The following is an 18884-nucleotide window of genomic DNA, read 5'->3' as shown; positions in this document are numbered from 1 at the left end:
TTCAATCCTGCTTCTTGCCTCTGGAGGGACTGTGCTACAAACTGAAGCTCTCAACAAAGGACTGAATGACCCATCCCAGCTGGGGATGTTCCAGAGACTTGATTTGAACCTGCAGTTTATTCCATCACTGCTACAAGCCTGAACCAAGAACTTTGCCATTACTGTACGGAATTAATTCCATTTCACCAATTCTAGCTCTCATCTCTATCTTTTTCCTTTTATGAATAAACCTTTAGATTTTAGATTCTAAAGGATTGGCAACAGCGTGATTTGTGGGTAAGATCTGACTTGTATATTGACCTGGGTCTGGGCCTTGGTCCTTTGGGATCGGGAGAACCTTTTTTCTTTTACTGGGGTGTTGGTTTTCATAACCATTCGTCCCCATAAGGAGCGGTGCTGGTGGTGATACTGGGAAACTGGAGTGTCTGAGGGAATTGCTTGTGTGACTTGTGGTTAGCCAGTGGGGTGAGACCGAAGCCCTCGATGTTTGGCTGGTTTGGTGTGCAAAGGACCCCCAGCCTGGGGCTGTGACTGCCCTACTCTGAGCAATTTGTCCTGAATTGATACTCTCAGTGGTGTCTCGCCAGAGGCAGCATCGTTACACCCCCCGGAACATGGGGAGCCCCCCAACCCTCACACAGCAGCTGTGTGGCCCTGAGCAGCGGGGCCAACTGGGCCCAGCCAGCGGTACCAGCCCTCCATCCTCCCCCAGCACCCCCAGGGGGCTCTGGCCGGGCGGGCAGCTCACCTTGTGCAGCCCGGCCACCTTGGGCACATAGGTCACCGAGTACGTCCGCTTCTTGTCGTTGTTGGCGACCACCTTGGCCTGCGGAGGAAGGCCCCGGAGGTGAGGCTGGGGCGGAGGCTGCGCCGGGGGCCTCAAGGGCACCTGGGGACTGTACCCCAGCGCCCCACCCGCTGGGGGGCCCCGGCTGTGCCCAGCTCCGCCCCAGGGCAACGCACTCACATGGTGCCCACCAGAGAGATGAGGAGATGGACGCAGCGAGGTACAGGGCGTCGTTGAGAGTCACACGGGGAATCAGGGTCAGAGCCGGGGATAGAACCCAGGAGTCCTGGCTCCCAGACCCCTGCTCTACCCACTAGGCCCCACTCCCCTCCCAGAGCCGGGGATAGAACCTAGGAGTCCTGGCTCCCAGCCCCCTGCTCTATCCACTAGACCCTGCTGCTCAGAGCTCCTGCTCTCTGTGTCCTGGCCCCACCAGAGGGCAGGGGGATCCCCTGGGCAGGGGGTGCGGGAGCGGCAGGCCGACCCCCAGGAGCCCCTACCTCCTCGGTGTGTCCCTCGGGGTCCTCGATGTAGACCAGCACCTCGCCCAGCCCCGCCTCCAGGGTCTCCACCGTGAACTGGGCCGGCTTCAGCACCGTGTTCCCCTGGGGCTCGATCCCTGCGGCACCGGGACAGGGGGCTCAGGGGGGGCACCAGCTGGGGCTGCTCCCCCATAGCCCTGCCCTGAGCGCTTCTACCCCTTCCCCCCGTGTTCCCCGTTCCTGCCCCTTCCCCTCCCCTGTTCCTGTCCCCTCCCCTCCCGCTGGGCCTGCTCCCCCTCCCTGCAGCCCTGGCTCCCAGGAGCCCCTCCCACGTGGGGCAGGGTGTGGAGGCAGAGACCCCTGCCCCAGGTCCCCCCCCCCCAGGCTGGTCCCTGCGGTGGGTGGGAGTGGGGCCCTACCGGGGCCGTAGGCGATGGCCTTCTTGGGGTTCAGCTGCTTGGAGCGCAGGGGGGCCCCGGGCTTCAGCTTGGCCTTGGGGAACTGGGACAGGTAGGTCATGACGGAGTGTTCGTCCACGTCGGGGTCCACGATCTCCTCTGGGGCGATCACCTGGGGGGAGGGAGCGGGGCCTGTGCTCAGGGCATGCCCCTGAGAGCCCCCCAGCCCCACCGAGAGCTCCCCACCCTGATGCGCCCCGCCCCCGAGAGCCGGCCCCCAGCCCCACCGAGAGCGCCCCCCCCCCCGAGAGCCGACCCCCAGCCCCACCGAGATGTCCCGCACCCTGACACAGCCCCGCCCCTGAGAGCCGACCCCCAGAGCCCCCAGCCCCACCGAGAGCCCCCAACTCTGACGCAGCCCCCAGCCCCACCGACAACCCCCGACCTTGACGCAGCCCTGCCCCCGAGAGCCAGCCCCCAGCCCCACCGAGAGCGCCCTGCCCTCGAGAGCTGACCCCCAGAGCCCCCCAGCCCCACCGACAACCCCCCCCACCCTGACGCAGCCCTGCCCCCGACAGCTGACCCCCAGCCCCCTAAGAGCCCCCAGCCCCAATGTGCTGCTCCCCAGGGCTTCCCTGACCCCAGCCCTGACTTGGGGGGGCCGAGGAGGCAGAACTGGGTTCTGAGCAGCTGACCGGCGTGTTGGGGGCCGTGCCAGGTGCTGAGTGGGAGCTGCCAACCCCTTCACCCCGAGGTGCCAGTGCAACTCCCACCCCCCAGCTGCATTCCCCAGCGCCGGGGACAGGCCCTGTCTGTGCCCCGAACAAGGCTGGGGTGACACCCAGAACCGCCCAGCCCCAGGGGCAGCTCTCCCATGTGTACCCTGAGACTGGTTCCCGGGGTGCTGGCTGGGGGGGCTGTGCCCATGCCTGGCTTCCCCGCCGGCCCCCAGCCCAGAGAACAGCCCTGGAGTGCCCAGGGGTGCCCCCCTGTCTGGCCCCCGCACGGGGGGTGTGCCCCACCCCAAAGAATGACCCCGGAGTGCCCGGGGTGCCCCCCATCTGGCCCCCGAACAGGGCAGGGGGTGCCCCAGCCCAGAGAATGACCCCGGAGTGTCCAGGGGTGCCCCCCTGTCTGGCCCCCGCACGGGGCGGGGGGTGCACCAGCCCAGAGAATGACCCTGGAGTGCCCAGGGGTGCCCCCCTGTCTGGCCCCCGCACGGGGTGTGTGCCCCAGCCCAGAGAATGACCCCGGAGTGCCCAGGAGGGCCCCCCTGTCTGGCCCCCGCATGGCGGGGGGTCCCGTACCTGGGGTACGCCCAGCCAGTCGTCCGCCTGCTGCATGGCTTCCCGGGCATTCTCCACGGGCTGGTTGGGGTCCCAGGTCTCCCAGTCGGGGCACAGGCCTGTGGGGACGGAGCGGGGGGGACGGTGTCAGACCGGTGGGCGGGGCGGGCACGGCCTTGGCAGAGAGATACGTCTCGCCAGGAGCCCTGCTGACAATGGGGCATTGTGGGCTTCCCTGGCACTGAGCCAGCTCCGGGCCGGGGGCTCCTGGATCCTCGCCGGGGTCCCCACGGGCATGGGAGCCCCCCACTCTTGGGGGGGGGGAGACAAACCGGAGCCAGATTCCTGAGCCCCCCCAACTGCACTCAGGATGGCTCCTTCCTCACTCCTGTCCAGCCTAGAGCTGCCCATGGAGTGTGCCTAGTGGGTAGAGCCAGGCCTGGCCCTGGGTGTGCCTCAGTTTCCCCAGCTGTGCCATACAGCAGCGGTGGGGGCGGGTGTATTGGCCTAGCCAGGCTGGGAACCTATCAGGCAGCAAGAGCTGGCGAAGGGCAGAGAACCGGCCCGGTCCAAATAGGCTCAGAGCCATGTGCCTCTCTGAGAGCTCCCTTCCATATGGTGCCGCGCTCCCCCCCGCCCGCCCAGCGGCACCCGACGTGCCTGGCTAAGCCCAGCCACGGCCGGGCACCACGCCCCCAGTGCTGAAATGCAGCCCCCTCTGGGGTGGGACGCAGCAGCTGTCTGCCAGCGCAGGGCAGCCGGGCAGGATGTAAAGGGAAGATGGGGGGCCCACAAGCCATGTGCGCGGGGGGACGGGGAGCCAGGAGTCCCCCTAGCCGTGGGGGAGGAAGGGGAGCTGGGGGCCCCCAAGATGTGTGCGTGGGGGTGTGTGTGACAGAAGCTGGGGGACCTCCAAGCCATGTGCACGGGAGGGATGGGGAGATAGGGGTCCCCAAGTCACGTGCATGGGGGGGATGGGGAGCTGGGGACCCCCCAAGGTGTGTGCGTGGGGGGGATGGGGAGCTGGGGGACCCCCCAGGCGTGTGCACGGGGGGGATGGGGAGCTGGGGGACCCCCAAGCTGTGTGCATGGGGGGGATGGGGAGCTGGGGGAACCCCAAGGTGCATGCGTGGGGGGATGGGGAGCTGGGGACCCCCCAAGGTGTGAGCACGGGGGGGATGGGGAGCTGGGAGACCCCCCCAAGGCGCGTGCGTGGGGGGATGGGGAGCTGGGGGACCCCCCCAAGGCGCGTGCACAGGGCGGACGGGGAGCTGGGGGACCCCCCAAGGCGTGTGCACAGGGCAGACGGGGAGCTGGGGGACCCCCCAAGGCGTGTGCACGGGGCGGACAGGCAGTGGAGCCAGGCAGCAGGATGAGGGGCTTTTAGGCATCCCGGGGCGCAGCAGGGGGTGACGCTGGGGGATCCGGCCGGGCACAGCCCAGGGCTCTGCGCCGGGACACCGGCTTCCCGGGGGAGCTGAGAGGGGGGAGGGGATGTGTGTGTGTGGGGGGGGGACGGCCGGCACACAAGGGGTGTGCAGGGAGTACAGGGGGTATGGAGCATACAAGGCAGATACAGGGATGTACGGGAGGCGTGCAGGGGGTGTGTGGGGAGTATAGGAGGGTTATGGGGGTACTGGGCAGGTACAGGGGATACGGGGGGTACAGGACAGGTCTGGGGATATGGGGGGTACAGGGCAGGTATGAGGCAGGTACAGGGGGAGTATGGGGGGTGTACGGGGGTACAGGGCAGGTATGGGGGGGTACAGCGCATGTCCAGGGGTTCCAGGGGTGTATGGGTGGATATAGGGGGGTCCGGGGCAGGTCTGGGGGGGTCTAGGGCAGGTCTGGGGGGGGTCTAGGGCAGGTCTGGGGGTATATGGGTGGATACGGAGGGTCCAGGGCAGGTCCGGGGGGTCCAGGGATGTATGGGTGGGTATAGGGAGGTCCGGGGCAGGTCTGGGGGGTACAGGGGGTATATGGGGGTACAGGGCAGGTATGGGGGGTATGGCGCACGTCCAGGGGTTCCAGGGGTGTATGGGTGGATATAGGGGGGTCTGGGGCAGGTCCAGGGATCCACTCACCCGGGGCACAGTTGTCCACCAGGGCACCCAGGGCTTTGCCATCCTGCCAGTCCCGGTGGAAGTTGGTGATGGGCAGCTGGGGCACCTTGTTCTGGATCCAGCCCAGCAGCCGCTGCTTCGGCGTCTGCTTCTTCGCGTCCTCCTCGTCCTCGTCCTCCCACATGGGCATGGAGATGGAGTAGTGCAGGATCAGCGTCCAGATCAGCCCCAGAATCAGCTTCAGGTTCCCGTCCACGATGGCTTTACTGTCTGTGGGGACAGGGGGGTCAGGCGGGGGCGCCGGCTGCCCCTTCGGGGGGGGTCTCACGGGTATCAGCAGCCCCCCGGGGGCACCGGGCTGGGAGCGCTAGGGGCACGGCTGGCAGGTGCAAAGCCGCCCCCCCGGTGCCCCTCACTCCGGACCCGCAGCCCCCTGCTGTCCCATCCTGCCCCCCCTCCTGGGGGAGAGCCAGAGGCAACTTGCTCAGGGCGGGGGCAGGGGGAAAAACCCCCATAGCCAGTACTCCCCCCACCCCAACAGGATGCTCAAACTGGGCAGCTGGGCCCCCCCACCTGCAGCCCATGACTCTCCAGAGGGGGTGCATGGGGTGCTGTGTGCCCCTCCCCCCACCCCGTGCTCTGGCAGCGCGCCAGGCCTGGGCCCAGGGAACAATGCGCCCGCCCGCCCCTTCCTGCTCCTCACTCTTTCCATAAACACTGGCCGGGCGGAGCCGCAGGGGCCAGGCCAAGAGCAGAGCTGGGGGGGGGGGGGGGTTAACAATGAACCCCCCCAGGCTTTAGACTCAGCAGGGACAGGGGGTGCCCCGGGGCAGGGGGGGCGCAGTGCAGGCCAAGCACTGAATGCCTCCAATCCAGCCTGCTCCCCTCCCTCACCCCACTGCAGCTACTCCCCCCTCCCCCTGCGCCTCTGGTCTCTGCCCTGGGCCGCCCCCCCTGTCCCATATGCCAGGCATCCTGCTAAGCCCAAGCTGCGGGAGACTCCCCGCCAGCGCGGAGCACTACGGAGCTTCTGACACAAGGCCGCCCGGTCCCGCTCCCAGCCAGCAGGGGGCAGCGCTCCTCCGGGCAGCACCGCATCACTGCCTGTGGAGATGGGAACGCCGGCCCGGCTTGCTTCACACACCCAGCAGGCCCTGCGCTTCTGCCCGGCTGAGGGGGCACCTGGGCCAGGGGGTGATGCCAACGCTGGAGGAAGTGGCATTTCTTGGTGGGCCCATTCCTGGGTGCTGCGCAGGCTGGGTCTGTGCCAGCCCCGTGCCCCAGCTGGGCTGCACGGCGAGTGCTCTGGTGGGCGGGCCATACCCACGCGGGTGCCCCCGCTCGGTGCTGCTACCACGCGGCGGGGTGTGAACCCTGCCCTCCCGGCACTTGTTGGCTCTGCTGGCCATGTTCTGCCCTCCCACGGGGCAGAGAGGGACTGTCTCGGACCCAGCATCACTGGGAGCGTTACACAGCGGCTGCACCTCACCCCAGAGGTGGCTGCATTTCAGAGGTGGACGCCCAAAACGCGTGTGGGTCTGAGACGTCCATGGGACAGCTCCACTAAGGGCGTTCCAGGCCTGGCCCCATGCTCGGCCCCATGGAGCCCCCCATGCCAGGGACGCTAGCCGGGGGCTGCCGGGCTCGGTGGCTCTGCAAATCATTAGTGGCCTGCCAGAGGAGCAGAGCCTGGGCTCCCGGGGGCATCGCTACACAAACCTTCCTCGCCCAGACTAACAATGGCCCCCCCGCCAGCAGCGGCCTGTGCTGTGCAACCATGCAGGGAGGGGGTAAATTGAGGCAGGGCGACTGACTCCCCCAAGACAAAACAGCGATTCAGTGGAAAAGCCAAGAACAGAACCCAGGAGTCCTGGCTCCCCCCCACCTCCCCAACCATTAAACTCCACTTGGAATGGAACCCAGGAGGTGGGGGACGGGAGCCAGGATGCTAGGTGAGTCGGGGAGGGGAGCCGGGACGCTTGGCCGGGGCGGGGTGCTCTGCCCTGTGGCCCCCGACGAGTGGGGGAGGGGAGGCGGGACGCTAGGTGAGGGTGGGAGGGGAGCCGGGATGATTGGCCGGGGCGGGGGGCTCTGCGCTGCGGCCCCCGATGAGTGGGGGAGGGGAGGCGGGACGCTAGGTGAGGGAGGGAGGGGAGCCGGGACGCTCGGCGGGGGCGGGGGGCTCTGCATTGCGACCCCAGACGAGTGGGGGAGGGGAGGCGGGACGCTAGGTGAGGGGGGCGAGTGGGGGAGGGGAGCCGGGACGCTAGGTGAGGGGGGGGAGGGGAGCCGGGATGCTAGGCGGGGGCGGGGGGCTCTGCATTGCGGCCCCCGACGAGTGGTGGAGGGGAGCCGGGACGCTCGGCGGGGGCGGGGGACTCTGTGCTGTGGCCCCCGGCGGGTGGGGGAGGGGAGGCGGGACGCTAGGTGAGGGGGGCGAGTGGGGGAGGGGAGCCGGGACGCTAGGTGAGGGGGGGAGGGGAGCCGGGATGCTAGGCGGGGGGCTCTGTGCTGCGGTCCCCGGCGGGTGGGGGAGGGGAGCCGGGACACTAGGTGAGGGGGGGAGGGGAGCCGGGACGCTCAGCGGGGGGCTCTGCGCTGCAGCCCCCGGCGGGTGGGGGAGGGGCGGTGGACATGGAAAAAGCGATTGGATTTGGCCCAGGGAGGAAATGGGCTGCAGATGTTCCCAGCCAGGCTCCATCGATCCCGGGGGGGTGGGGGGAGAAGGGAGCGCGGGGGAGGGGGCAGAGCGGCCGCAGAGGGGCCGGGTCCCTGGCGCAGGCCGGGCATCCTGCCCAGCCAGCCTCTGATCTTGAGGGAACCTGGGGGGCTGGTCCCTCTCCGGCGGGTGGGGGCCAGGTCTGGGAGATTGGGGAGCACCCCCGCGGTCAGGCCAGGATGGGGCGACTGGGGGGGGAGGGCAAGGGACTGGCCCAGAGCGGCCCAAGGCCCCCCCCCCCCCCCCGCCCTGCCAGCCGCAGTGCCAGGGCTCCAAGCCTGATTTGTTCTGGCTGGGCGGGGGGGGGGGGCGGGGAAACAGCTGCTGTTCCCAAGGCCCCCCCCCCTTTGTCCACCAAAGGGAGCCGCTCAGCTGTTGGTTCCAGAAGGGGCAGCAGCCGGGCAGCAGCTGGGGGGTGGGGGGGCGCTGAGAAACTGGCTCCTTTGTTTCATGTTGCCAGGGGTCTGAGCAGAGCGGCATGGGCCCGATTCTGCACCCAGCCCGCCGAGCCCCCGCCCCAGGGGATCAAGCCCACAGCTGGGGCGTTAGGCACCCAGGTTTGGAAATGACCTGGGCATCCCCGCCCCCCCCCCCCCCCCCACTGGTTATTGCTGGGAGCCTTGCAAAGCGGGGCTCAGTGTTCCAGGGAGATGCTACGTGGGCAAAGCAGGGGTTCGGCGGGGGGCGCTGGGCTGGGGGGAGCGGGGCGGGGCTCGGCAGGGGGGCGCTGGGCTGGGGAGAGCAGGGCGGGGCTCGGCGGGGGGCTCGACAGGGGGGCGCTGGGCTGAGGGGAGCGGGGCGGGCCTCGGCGGGGGGCACCGGTCTGGGGGGAGCGGGGCGGGGCTCGGCGGGGGGCGCCGGGCTGGGGGGAGCGGGGCGGGGCTCGGCGGGGGGCGCCGGGCTGGGGGGAGCGGGGCGGGGCTCGGCGGGGGGCTCGGCAGGGGGCGCTGGGCTGGGGGGAGCGGGGCGGGGCTCGGCGGGGGGCGCTGGCTGGGGGGAGCGGGGCGGGGCTCAGCAGGGCGCTGGGCTGGGCTGCGGGGAGCGGGGCGGGGGCGCTGGGCTGGGGGGAGCAGGGCGGGGGGCGCTGGGCTGGGGGGGAGCGGGGCGGGGCTCGGCGGGGGGCGCTGGGCTGAGGTGAGCGGGGCGGGGGGCGCTGGGCTGGGGGGGAGTGGGGCAGGGGCTCGGCGGGGGGCGCTGGGCTGGGGGGAGCGGGGCGGGGCTCAGCAGGGCGCTGGGCTGGGCTGCGGGGAGCGGGGCGGGGGCGCTGGGCTGGGGGGAGCAGGGCGGGGCTCAGCAGGGCGCTGGGCTGGGGGGAGCGGGGCGGGGGGCGCTGGGCTGGGGGGGAGCGGGGCGGGGCTCGGCGGGGGGCGCTGGGCTGGGGGGAGCGGGGCGGGGCTCGGCGGGGGGCGCTGGGCTGGGGGGAGCGGGGCGCTGGGCTGGGCTGCGGGGAGCGGGGCGGGGGTGCTGGGCTGGGGGGAGCGGGGCGGGGCTCAGCAGGGCGCTGGGCTGGGGGGAGCGGGGCGGGGCTCGGCGGGGGGCGCTGGGCTGAGGTGAGCGGGGCGGGGGCGCTGGGCTGGGGGGAGCGGGGCGGGGCTCAGCAGGGCGCTGGGCTGGGGGGAGCGGGGCGGGGGGCACTGGGCTGGGGGGAGCGGGGCGGGGCTCGGCGGGGGGCGCTGGGCTGAGGTGAGCGGGGCGGGGGGCGCTGGGCTGGGGGGGAGTGGGGCAGGGGCTCGGCGGGGGGCATTCCCGGCCCCGGTGCCCCGTCATGCAAGTGCTGCCTCGCAGAGGAGGTGCAGAGGTGAGCTCCTAACGGCTGGCATCGTTACTCTCCTGGGGTCCGTGTGCCCGCTGCTGGCGCTGCAGAGCCCCCACCCCCGCCAGACAATGCCCCTGGGGCTCTCAGGGCTACACTGACTCCGCGCCGAGGCAGCGTTAGTGTGCGGCTCTCAGCCGACAGTCACATTCCCCAGAAGTGGCTGCCCCCTGGGCTGAGAGGCTCTGTACGCCCCCCGCTGTTGTGGGGGTGCCCTGCCTCAGCCCAGGCTTAGTGGCACCGGGTTTAAATCCCTGGAGGGATTTAGCCCCCCTTGAGCTACACCTGCTCTGGTCCGACCCTCCCCCCCCCCCCCATGTCTAGGCCCTGGGGACCGGGGCAGGCCACACTCAGATCCCCCTTTTCCGTTCCCGCCCTGGGAGGATCCCCCCCAACCTCCCCCAGAAGCACCCTGGTCCTGCAGGGGATTGGAAGGGTGGGGGTCGGCTCTGCGGCGGGATCGGAGGGGCCGGTGTGCAGGACGGCACGTCCACGGGGCCCCGAAACGCGCCCCAGGACAGGGCGGTGGCTGGAGACAGCGAACATCTGCGCCCAGCTGTGGGGTCCCCTGCCCGCCCGGCTCCCCCCGCCCAGCCCTGCTGCTGCCTTTCTGACGGCTGATCCCATCCCATCCCGTCACCCGCTTGGCAGGTGCTCACGCCAGCACCGCAAGCTCTGCCCCCTGCCCAGCCCCCCAGAGGAGGGGAGAGACCCGAGGCTGCACAGGGGCCCCCCTCTGGGGCGTAACCCTCCCAGCTCCCCCCAGGTTCTGGACACGCCAGCTCCATGCGTGTAACGAGTTTACAAGGCTCAGTTACACCAGGCGGGGGGGCGATCAGGCAGGTGGCTGGGGGGGACCCTGCCATCCTTCCCCCGGAGGGCTTTGCGGCACCGCTGGGCCAGCAGGAGGCGCTGGGTCCCCGGGCCAAGGGGCTGTGAGGTTTCCCAGGGCTCCGGGCAGGGAAAACAGCCCCAGCCCCAGCGGGAAGCTCGGCTTCCCAGCCCCGCGGCTCCGGCCACCCCCCCCCCGCTCTCATTGCTGACGCCTGAGCTCAGCGCGGAGCAGCCCAGCCCGCCGTCTCCGGAGAGATGAGCTCACCACGGCGCTGGAGGGAGCCAGCGGGCGGCTGGGAGCGCAGCCGGGGGCGGAGGGGGCCTGGTGTGCGGTGTGAGGCCTCCCGCAGGGCTCCCCTCCTGGCACCAGGCCCCAGCAGGGAGCCATGCCGGCCGCCCCAGGCCCGGACCACGGGGTTCACTGGGGGACACGCAGCTGCCCGGCCCTGCCACCTCCCAGGAGGGCCGCCCTGCCAGCGGTCACTGCCTGCCGTGCCCCGGGGGTCTGCCACAGCCGCCCTGCCCATGCACTGCACCACGGCCCAGCTGGCTGGCACGGCCGGTCGGGAGGCAGAGCCATGGCGGCAGGGAGGGTGGATGGGGATGAACAGCAGGGGTGGGGTCACTGGGGAAGGGGCTGGATGGACGGACAGACGGACGGAGCCAGGGTGGGAGCGGGTGGGCGGAGGGACGGACGGAACCGGGGTGGGAGCGGGCAGCTGGACAAAGCCGGGGTGGGAGCGGGCGGGCGGCTGGACGGACGGAGCCCGGGTGGGAGCGGGCGGGCGGCTGGACGGACAGACAGAGCCAGGGTGGGAGCGGGCGGCTGGACGGAGCCGGGGTGGGAGCGGGCGGCTGGATGGATGGACGGACGGAGCCGGGATGGGAGAGGGCGGGCAGCTGGACGGACAGACAGACGGAGCCGGGGTGGGAGCGGGCGGGCGGCTGGACGGACAGGCGGACAGAGCCGGGGGGGTATTTCCATGTCGGGAGGCGTCAGCCCTGGCGTGTGGGACGTGCCCCTTACCGGGGAGTGGGGCTGCATGATTCACCCGTCCCCAGGCCCCACACGGGGCACCAGAACCTGCGAACTCTCGACCGCACCCCCACTACTTGAGAACCAAGTATGTCAATGAGCTACCAGTCAGCAGTGTGCTGATTGGTTGTTTCCTCTGACATCACAAGCCCGCCCCAATGGGTTGTGCCCAAAATTGTCCCCCTGTTTGACCCACTGATGTAACCCCACCTGTTCCCCCACCCGTGACCCCGTCCCAGCAGCCAGTCCCAGCCACCCCCCAGTGACCCCCCCCGCTGTTTGTCCCTGCCCCACCCCCAGTGACCCCGCCCCCTTCCCCAGTGACCCCGCCCCTGCTGTTCGTCCCTGCCCCTAGTGACCCCGCCTCTTCCCCAGTGACCCCGCCCCTGCTGTCCTTGACCTGTTCCCAGGGACCACACCCCCACAGTTGTTCCCCCCCAGCCCCATTGGCACCCACTCTCTGCCCATTGCCCCATCCCCCCACCACACCCCAGCTTCCCCCCAAACAGCCCCCCCCCCCCCCCAGCAGCTCCCAGGCTCCTGGGCTGCACAGCGGGAGCTGTCTGGCCTGGAGGGATCGGAGGTCGGGGAAGGGGACGGGGGGGGGCACTGGGTCTGGGGCGGATGAACCGAGCTCAGCTGCTCATGGCAGCTGCCCCGAGTAAGCAGGGGCTGGGCCCGGCAATGGGAGCAGGCAGCGGGATTAGCCAGAGAATGTCCCCCCGGCCCCCGCCAGCTGCTGCCCGGCCCCACGTTGGGCCCCCGCCCCGGCCAGGCACCGGCTGTCCTGGGGAGGGGGTTGGCTCCACCCCCCGCCAGCCCCAGGGGCCACCGTGCTGAGGACCGGCCCTGAGCGCCCCCAGCCTTCCCCGCCCCGCGCTGCCCGCCCAGCCTCCCCCAGACACGCTTGAGAGCCCCCCGCCTCCCCCCCCCCCCACGCTGCCCGCCCAGCCTCCCCGGGACACGCCTGAGAGCCCCGGCTGCCTGCCCCCCCCCCCCGACAAGACCCCGGGGCCCAGGCCGGGCAGCCAGGCCGTGCTCCCGCAGCCACCCCCCAGCCCCCTGCCCCCCCGGGCACAGCCCACCCCAGGTACAAACCCCACAACCAGTCACCCTCCCCAGCCCCCTGCCCCCCCAGGCACAGCCCACCCCCAGGTACAAACCCCACAACCAGTCACCCTCCCCAGCCCCCTGCCCCCCCAGGCACAGCCCACCCCCAGGTTCAAACCTCACAACCAGTCACCCTCCCCAGCCCCCTGACCCCCCAGGCACAGCCCACCCCCAGGTTCAAACCCCACAACCAGTCACTCCCCCCAGCCCCCAGTGCCCCTGGACACAGCCCACCCCGGGTACAAAGCTCATCCCCACCCCCTGCCTGTACGCTGGGCACAGCCCACCCCCCCACACCTTATACATCCCACAACCATTCACCCCCCATCACCTGCCCACCGTCTCTCAGCCCCCAGTAACCTCCAGTGCCAGCGGCCTGCAGACACCCCCCAGCCCAGCCCCTCAGCAACATTCCCGTAGCCCAGCCAGCCTGTCCCCCCACAGCTAGCCAGAGGGAGCGAGCCCCACGCCGGGGCGGGGGGGGGGGGATGTCAGGCAGCACCAGCTCCCTGGGGTGTCCCCAGCCGCTCTCGGCCCCACCCTGCAGGCAGCCCCCCCGGGCCCAGACCCCATCCTAGCTGCTCTCACTCGCTCCCATCCCAGCTGCCCAGAGCTCGCAACATCTGCCCTGGCCCAGCAACCCCGTGCCCAGGAGCTCGCCTCCCACTCGGGCGGGGAAGGGAACCCGTTTTGGACGCCAAAGGGTTAACTCCACAGGCTGAGCCCGGCTCCCGGGAGGGAGAACGGGGCCAGGCCGTTGGCTCTCAGCACGGCCGGGCCTGGGCTGGGACCTGTGCGGGGGCCCGGGCCAGGCTGCAGCCACCCCCTCGGACTTTCCAGAGGGGGAGGGAAGCCGGGCGGGGCGGTGTGGGTCCGGCCTGGGCGAGGGGCCAAAGCTCTGTCCTGGCTCAGGCAGGGATGAAATCACAAATGGACAGTCGGGGCGGGGGGGGGGGGGGGGGGGCGCGGCTCCGTGGCGCTTCGCAAACGGCCACTCCGACCCTCAGTGGCCTGCTGCCCCCGCAAGCGGCTCTGGGCCCAGGGGAATCGCTCGCCCCGCGCCGGAATGCAGCTGCCTCTGGGGTGGGACACGGCAGCTGTTTAACCGCCGCACGGCAACACCACATGTTTGAGGACTGAGCCCCCTATGGAACCAGCGCTGGGCAGACAACAAGGGCCGGGGCTGGATCTGCCCCACGCTTCGAGAGGTCCCCTCTCCGCTCAGGAGGCCAGGGCTAGCCCCACGTGCAGCTGTACAGCCCCATGGGTCAAATCTGTGAGCCCTGCCCTTCCCCTCGCTCTGTGAGCCAGACAGGGAGCTCAGAGACGCCAGGGAACAAGTGTGCGGGGCGGGGGGGGGGGGGGAAACAGGCTGCTCCAAACACTCCCTCCCTCCCCTCCTATGAAGGCTGAATAAATCAAAGCCCTAGACCACCCAGAAAGCTCCCTTTGCTGCCCCCTCTCGCTTTGCCCCCATGCCCTACAGCAGCAGCCTGGCACCGCCCGCCAATGGATGGGGCAGGCACAGGTCTCCCCCCCGCCACCCCCGGGCCTGTATCCCAGCTGGGTGCCGCCTGTCACGGGGGAGACCCCCGCCCCTCGCCAGGCGGGGTGGAGCTAGCCGGGGGGATCGGAGGACAGGAGCCCCCTGCACAGAGATGGGGGCCTGGTTCTGATCTCGCCCCGGGGCCCGGCCGGGGCCCTCGGAATCGTTTGTTTTTCCTTCCTGCCCGTGTGGCTCCAGCCGGCTAATCCCCTTCATTCCCTGGGCCAGCTCCCACACAGCAACGGGCAGCAAGCGCCAGGCCCCCACGCTGGCCTCCTGCTGCCTGCATCTGCCTCGCTGCCCAGCCTGCTGGGGCAAACTCTTGGGGGGGGGGCAGGCTGATATGGGGAACCCCCACCCCCAAGAGTTTCACTGTCCCACCAAAACACACAGAAGCAAAACCAGCACAGGAGAATCAGCCGCCTGGGCCTGGAATTGACCTCTCCGAGCCAGGGCACTTGGCTGGCCTGCTAGTGAACTGCATAACAGGGAGAGGCAGCAGCTGTGTGTGTGTGTGTGTGTGTGTGTGTGTGTGTGTGTGTGTGTGTGTGTGTGTGTGTGTGTGTGTGTGTGTGAGAGAGAGAGAGAGAGAGTGAGACCTGGGGGGTGTACGTGTGAGATCAGCGTGGGGAGCGAGAGCTGGGGGTCAGGGCGCAGTGTGTGTCTAGGGGAGAGAAAGGGAGTGTGTATGGGGGCCATCGGCTTCAGTATGTCTGTGTCCAATCAGCTCAGCCCCATGTGAAGGGATCGGGGGGGGGGGGGAAGAGGGCGGGGAATCGGTATGTGTGTCAGGGCCCCAGAGATCAGTGGGTGTGTCAGTGACAGAGCACAGTGTGCGAGAGAGAACTGTGTGTGTGTGTAAGGGGAACAAGGGCATTCGTGACACACAGAGATCAGTGTGTGTGTTAGTGACATGCAGGGACCAGCGGGTGTGGGGTATGAATGTATCAGTGTCACACACAGATCAGTATGAGTGAGTGTGTCGGGGGCACACAGATCACTGTGTGTGAGCAGGTGTGTCAGGGGCACACACAGATCAGTGGATGTGAGCGACAACACGTTGTGAGAGAAAGTAGCGGGTGTGAGTAGGTGTGTCAGTGTCACATACATATCAGTGTAAGTCAGTGATTCTCAAACTTCTGTACTGGTGACGCCTTTCACACAGCAAGTCTCTGAGTGCGACCACCCCCTTATAAATTAAAAACACTTGTTTATATATTTAACACCATTATAAATGCTGGAGGCAAGCGGGGTTTGGGGTGGAGGCTGACAGCTCGCGACACCCCACATAATAACCTCACGACCCCCTGAGGGGTCCCGACCCCCAGTTTGAGACCCCCCTGGTGTAAGTGAGTGTGTAAGGGGCACACAGATCACTGTGTGTGAGCAGGTGTGTCAGGGTCACATACAGACCAGTGGGTGTGAGGGTGTGTGTCAGAAAGAGCACAGTGTGTGACAGATCAGTGTGTGAGTGAGTGGGTTGAGTGTGTCTGACACGCAGATCAGTGGGGGGGAATGTCAGTGGCACCACACCAATCAGTGAGTGTGAGGGGGTGTGTCAGTGGTACACTCAGATCAGGGTTTGTGCAGGGGTGTCAGAGACAGAACACAGTGTGTGAGAGATCAGTGTGTGGGTGAGTGGGTTGAGTGTGTCTGACACACAGATCAGAGTGTGTGGGGGAGAGGTCAGTGGCACATGTGAGCGTGTCAGTGGCACACACAGATCAGTATGTGAGTGTGTCAGGGGCACATGCAGATTGGTGGCTGTGAGTGGGTGTGTCAGTGGCATGTGCAGATCAGTGTGTGCGAGGGGTGTGTCAATGGCACATGCTGTCAGTGGCACACTCAGATCAGTGGGTGTGAGTGTGTCAGGGAACGTGCAGATCAGTGGGTGTGAGCGGGCATGTCAGGGGCACACTTAGCGCTGTGAGTTTGAGTGGGTGTATCAGGGGCACACTCCACACTGTGGGTGTGAGCAGGCATGTCAGGGGCACACTCGGCACAGTGGGTGTGAGCGGGTGTGTCGGGGCACACTCGGCACAGTGGGAATGTCAGGGGCACACTCAGCGCTGTGAGCGTGAGTGGGTGTGTAGGCGCAGTGGGTCAGGGGCACACTCGGCACTGAGTGTGATGTGGCACACTCAGCAATGTGAGTAGGTGTGTCAGGGGCACACTTGGCAAAATGAGTGTGAGTAGGTGTGCCAGAGGCACACTTGGCAATGCAAGTGTGAGCAGGCGTGCCAGGGGCACACTATGCACTGCGGGTGTGAGGGGTGTGTCGGGGGCACACTCGGAACAGTGGGAATGTCAGGGGCACACTCAGCGCTGTGAGCGTGAGTGGGTGTGTAGGCGCAGTGGGTCGGGGCACACTCGGCACTGAGTGTGCCGTGGCACACTCAGCAATGTGAGTGTGAGTAGGTGTGTCAGGGGCACACTCAGCGCTGTGAGCGTGAGTGGGTGTGTAGGCGCAGTGGGTCAGGGGCACACTCGGCACTGAGTGTGCCGTGGCACACTCAGCAATGTGAGTGTGAATAGGTGTGTCAGGGGCACACTTGGCAAGGTGAGTGTGAGCAGGCGTGCCAGGGGCACACTATGCACTGCGGGTGTGAGGGGTGTGTCAGGGGCACACTCCACACAGGGGCGGGAGCGGGCGTGTCAGGGGCACACTCGGCGCCGTGGGCGTGTCTCCCCGCCCGGACTCACCGATGGACACCAGCTTGATGTGCTCCCGATCCAGGAACTCCAGCGCCACCGACACGTTCTCCAGCTTCATCTGGCGGAAGTTGGGGCGCGCGTGGTACTTGCGGTACATGCGCTTCTGGCTCAACACCTCCAGCAGCGCGATGAGCCGCAGCCCGTCGCCCAGGTCGCGCTGCAGGTCGCCCAGGTGCTTGTGCACGCACTTGAGGTGCTCGTTGCACCAGCGGGTGAACGTGTTCTGCTGGATCTTCTTCCAGGGCGCGTCCTCCGCCAGGTCCTTCTCCGTGGCCGGCATCTCCTCCGCCTCCTCGCCGGCCGCCGGCGCCTCGGGGCAGCTGTGGCTGTTCATCTCCGCCGCGCGGGGGGCTCGCCGGCCCGGGAACGGGGGGAAACTCTCCGGCCCGGGAAGGGGGGAACTGACCGGCCCGGGAAGGAGGCGGGAGGAGGAGCGGGGGGGAACTGAGCAGCCCCCGCGGCGAGCTCCCTGCCCCACGCGTGGGCTCTCCCCGTGCGCGGCGGTCGCGAGTGGGGCTGTGCCGGCGGCTCCCGGGTGCGCCCCAGTGAAGCGGCGGCCCCGCGCCGGGGGGTTTTAAGGGGCCGCCTCCCGCCCGCCCCCCCGGGCCCCGCGTCAGGACGCAGGACTCCCAGGAATGCCGGGCCCTGACCATATACAAGTAAGAGCCGAGCAGGAACTTTCTCTTCCTCCCCGCGGAGATAACGCCCGGGCCGGCGATTGGGCACTAAGGATAGCGGGGGGTTGGGATTGGCTCGGCCCCCGCCCCCCCCGGGCTGACGCCGGGGACATCTGGCTGCTATTTTTAACCTGCCCCAAACCAGGGGGAGGGGAGGATCCTCTTTCCTTGTAGACAATGGGAGGGGGGGAGAAAGGGGGGAGGGCCCCTGCACACACACCCCCAAACCGCCGCAGGACCCCGGTCGCCGGGGAGCACCATAGGAAGAAGTGGGGCCAGGCATGTGGGGGCTGGAGGGGGGACCAAAGATGAGCACCTGGAGTTCTGGCCCCCGGCTGGCTGCACACCCCAGGGCTTTGCTCCGTGCCTCAGTTTCCCCATCTGTCACTCGGAGGGGGGGATCCCAGACCCACGTGGGCGGGCGGGCCGGACTTCATTCATTCGGGTGAGCGCCCAGCGCTTGGGGATCCCGGTGGAAGGTGCTAGAGTGCGGCCGCGTGTGCTCAGCGCTCAGAAAAAGCCCTCTCATGGAAAGCCCTGGCGAGCCGCGGGGGAGGGGACGGGCCCGGAGCGCGGGAGGGGGCAGGGAGCCCGGAGGTTCATATTTCTCTCATGATGCGCCGCTCAGAATAGCCCATGAGCTGTGTGGTCACAGTGAGCCCGCAGCTCGGTGCGTGACGTGACGCGGAGCCTGGCCGGCTGGATGAGCAATGGGACGGCTCAGGCCCGACAGCGTGGCCGGGGCCTCACCCGGTAAACGGCTCCCACGCCCAATAAACGGCTCCCACGCCCGGTAAACCGCTCCCACACCTGGTAAACAGCTCCCACTCCCGCCCCGATAAACAGCTCCCACTCCTGCCCCTTGTAAACAGATCCCACTTGGGGGTAAACAGCTCCCACACCTGAGAAACAGCTATGGGGCCTGGTAAACAGCTCCCGCGTGGGGGTAAACAGCTCCCACGCCCGGTAAACAGCTGTGGGGCCTGGTAAACAGCTCCCGCGTGGGGGTAAACAGCTCCCACGCCCGGTAAACAGCTGTGGGGCCTGGTAAACAGCTCCCGCCCCTGGTGAGCAGCTCCCATGCCTGGTAAACAGCTCTCGTACCCGGTAAACAGCTTCCACACTCCCGCCCTTGGTAAACGGCTCCCACGCCCGGTAAACGGCTCCCACGCCCAGTAAACAGCTACGGGGCCCGATAAACAGCTCCCACGCCCAGTAAACGGATCCCACACCCGGTAAATGGCTCCCACGCCCGGTCAATGGCTCCCACGCCCGGTAAACGGCTCCCATGCCCGGTAAACAGCTACGGGGCCTGATAAACGGCTCCCATGCCTGGTAAATGGCTCCCGCACGGGGTAAATAGCTCCCACTCCCACCCCGGTAAACAGCTCCCACTCCCGCCCCGGTAAACAGCTCCC

General features: G+C 68.7%; 1 protein-coding gene across 4 annotated transcripts in view; it reads right to left on the bottom strand.

Annotated features, from left to right (window-relative positions):
- The window catches only part of FLNC (filamin C), a 56702-nt gene extending 39579 nt beyond the window's left edge, over positions 1 to 17123 (bottom strand). For 2 of the 4 annotated variants that reach the window (XM_065402993.1, XM_065403002.1), the window contains exons 1-6: positions 16778 to 17069; positions 5038 to 5286; positions 2975 to 3072; positions 1689 to 1839; positions 1288 to 1406; positions 749 to 826 (exon numbers count right to left, since the gene is read on the bottom strand). In XM_065402993.1, the coding sequence (XP_065259065.1) occupies positions 749 to 826; positions 1288 to 1406; positions 1689 to 1839; positions 2975 to 3072; positions 5038 to 5286; positions 16778 to 17069 (987 nt within the window). Of the gene's footprint in view, positions 1 to 748; positions 827 to 1287; positions 1407 to 1688; positions 1840 to 2974; positions 3073 to 5037; positions 5287 to 16777 lie in introns of all 4 variants that reach the window. The other 2 variants (XM_065402984.1, XM_065403011.1) reach the window with 2 other exon arrangements.
- Between the last annotated feature and the right edge of the window lie 1761 nt (positions 17124 to 18884).

The sequence above is a fragment of the Emys orbicularis genome, chromosome 1 (assembly GCF_028017835.1).
Source record: "Emys orbicularis isolate rEmyOrb1 chromosome 1, rEmyOrb1.hap1, whole genome shotgun sequence".
Classification (NCBI taxonomy): domain Eukaryota; kingdom Metazoa; phylum Chordata; order Testudines; family Emydidae; genus Emys; species Emys orbicularis.
This window is presented reverse-complemented; position numbering and strand designations above follow the sequence as displayed.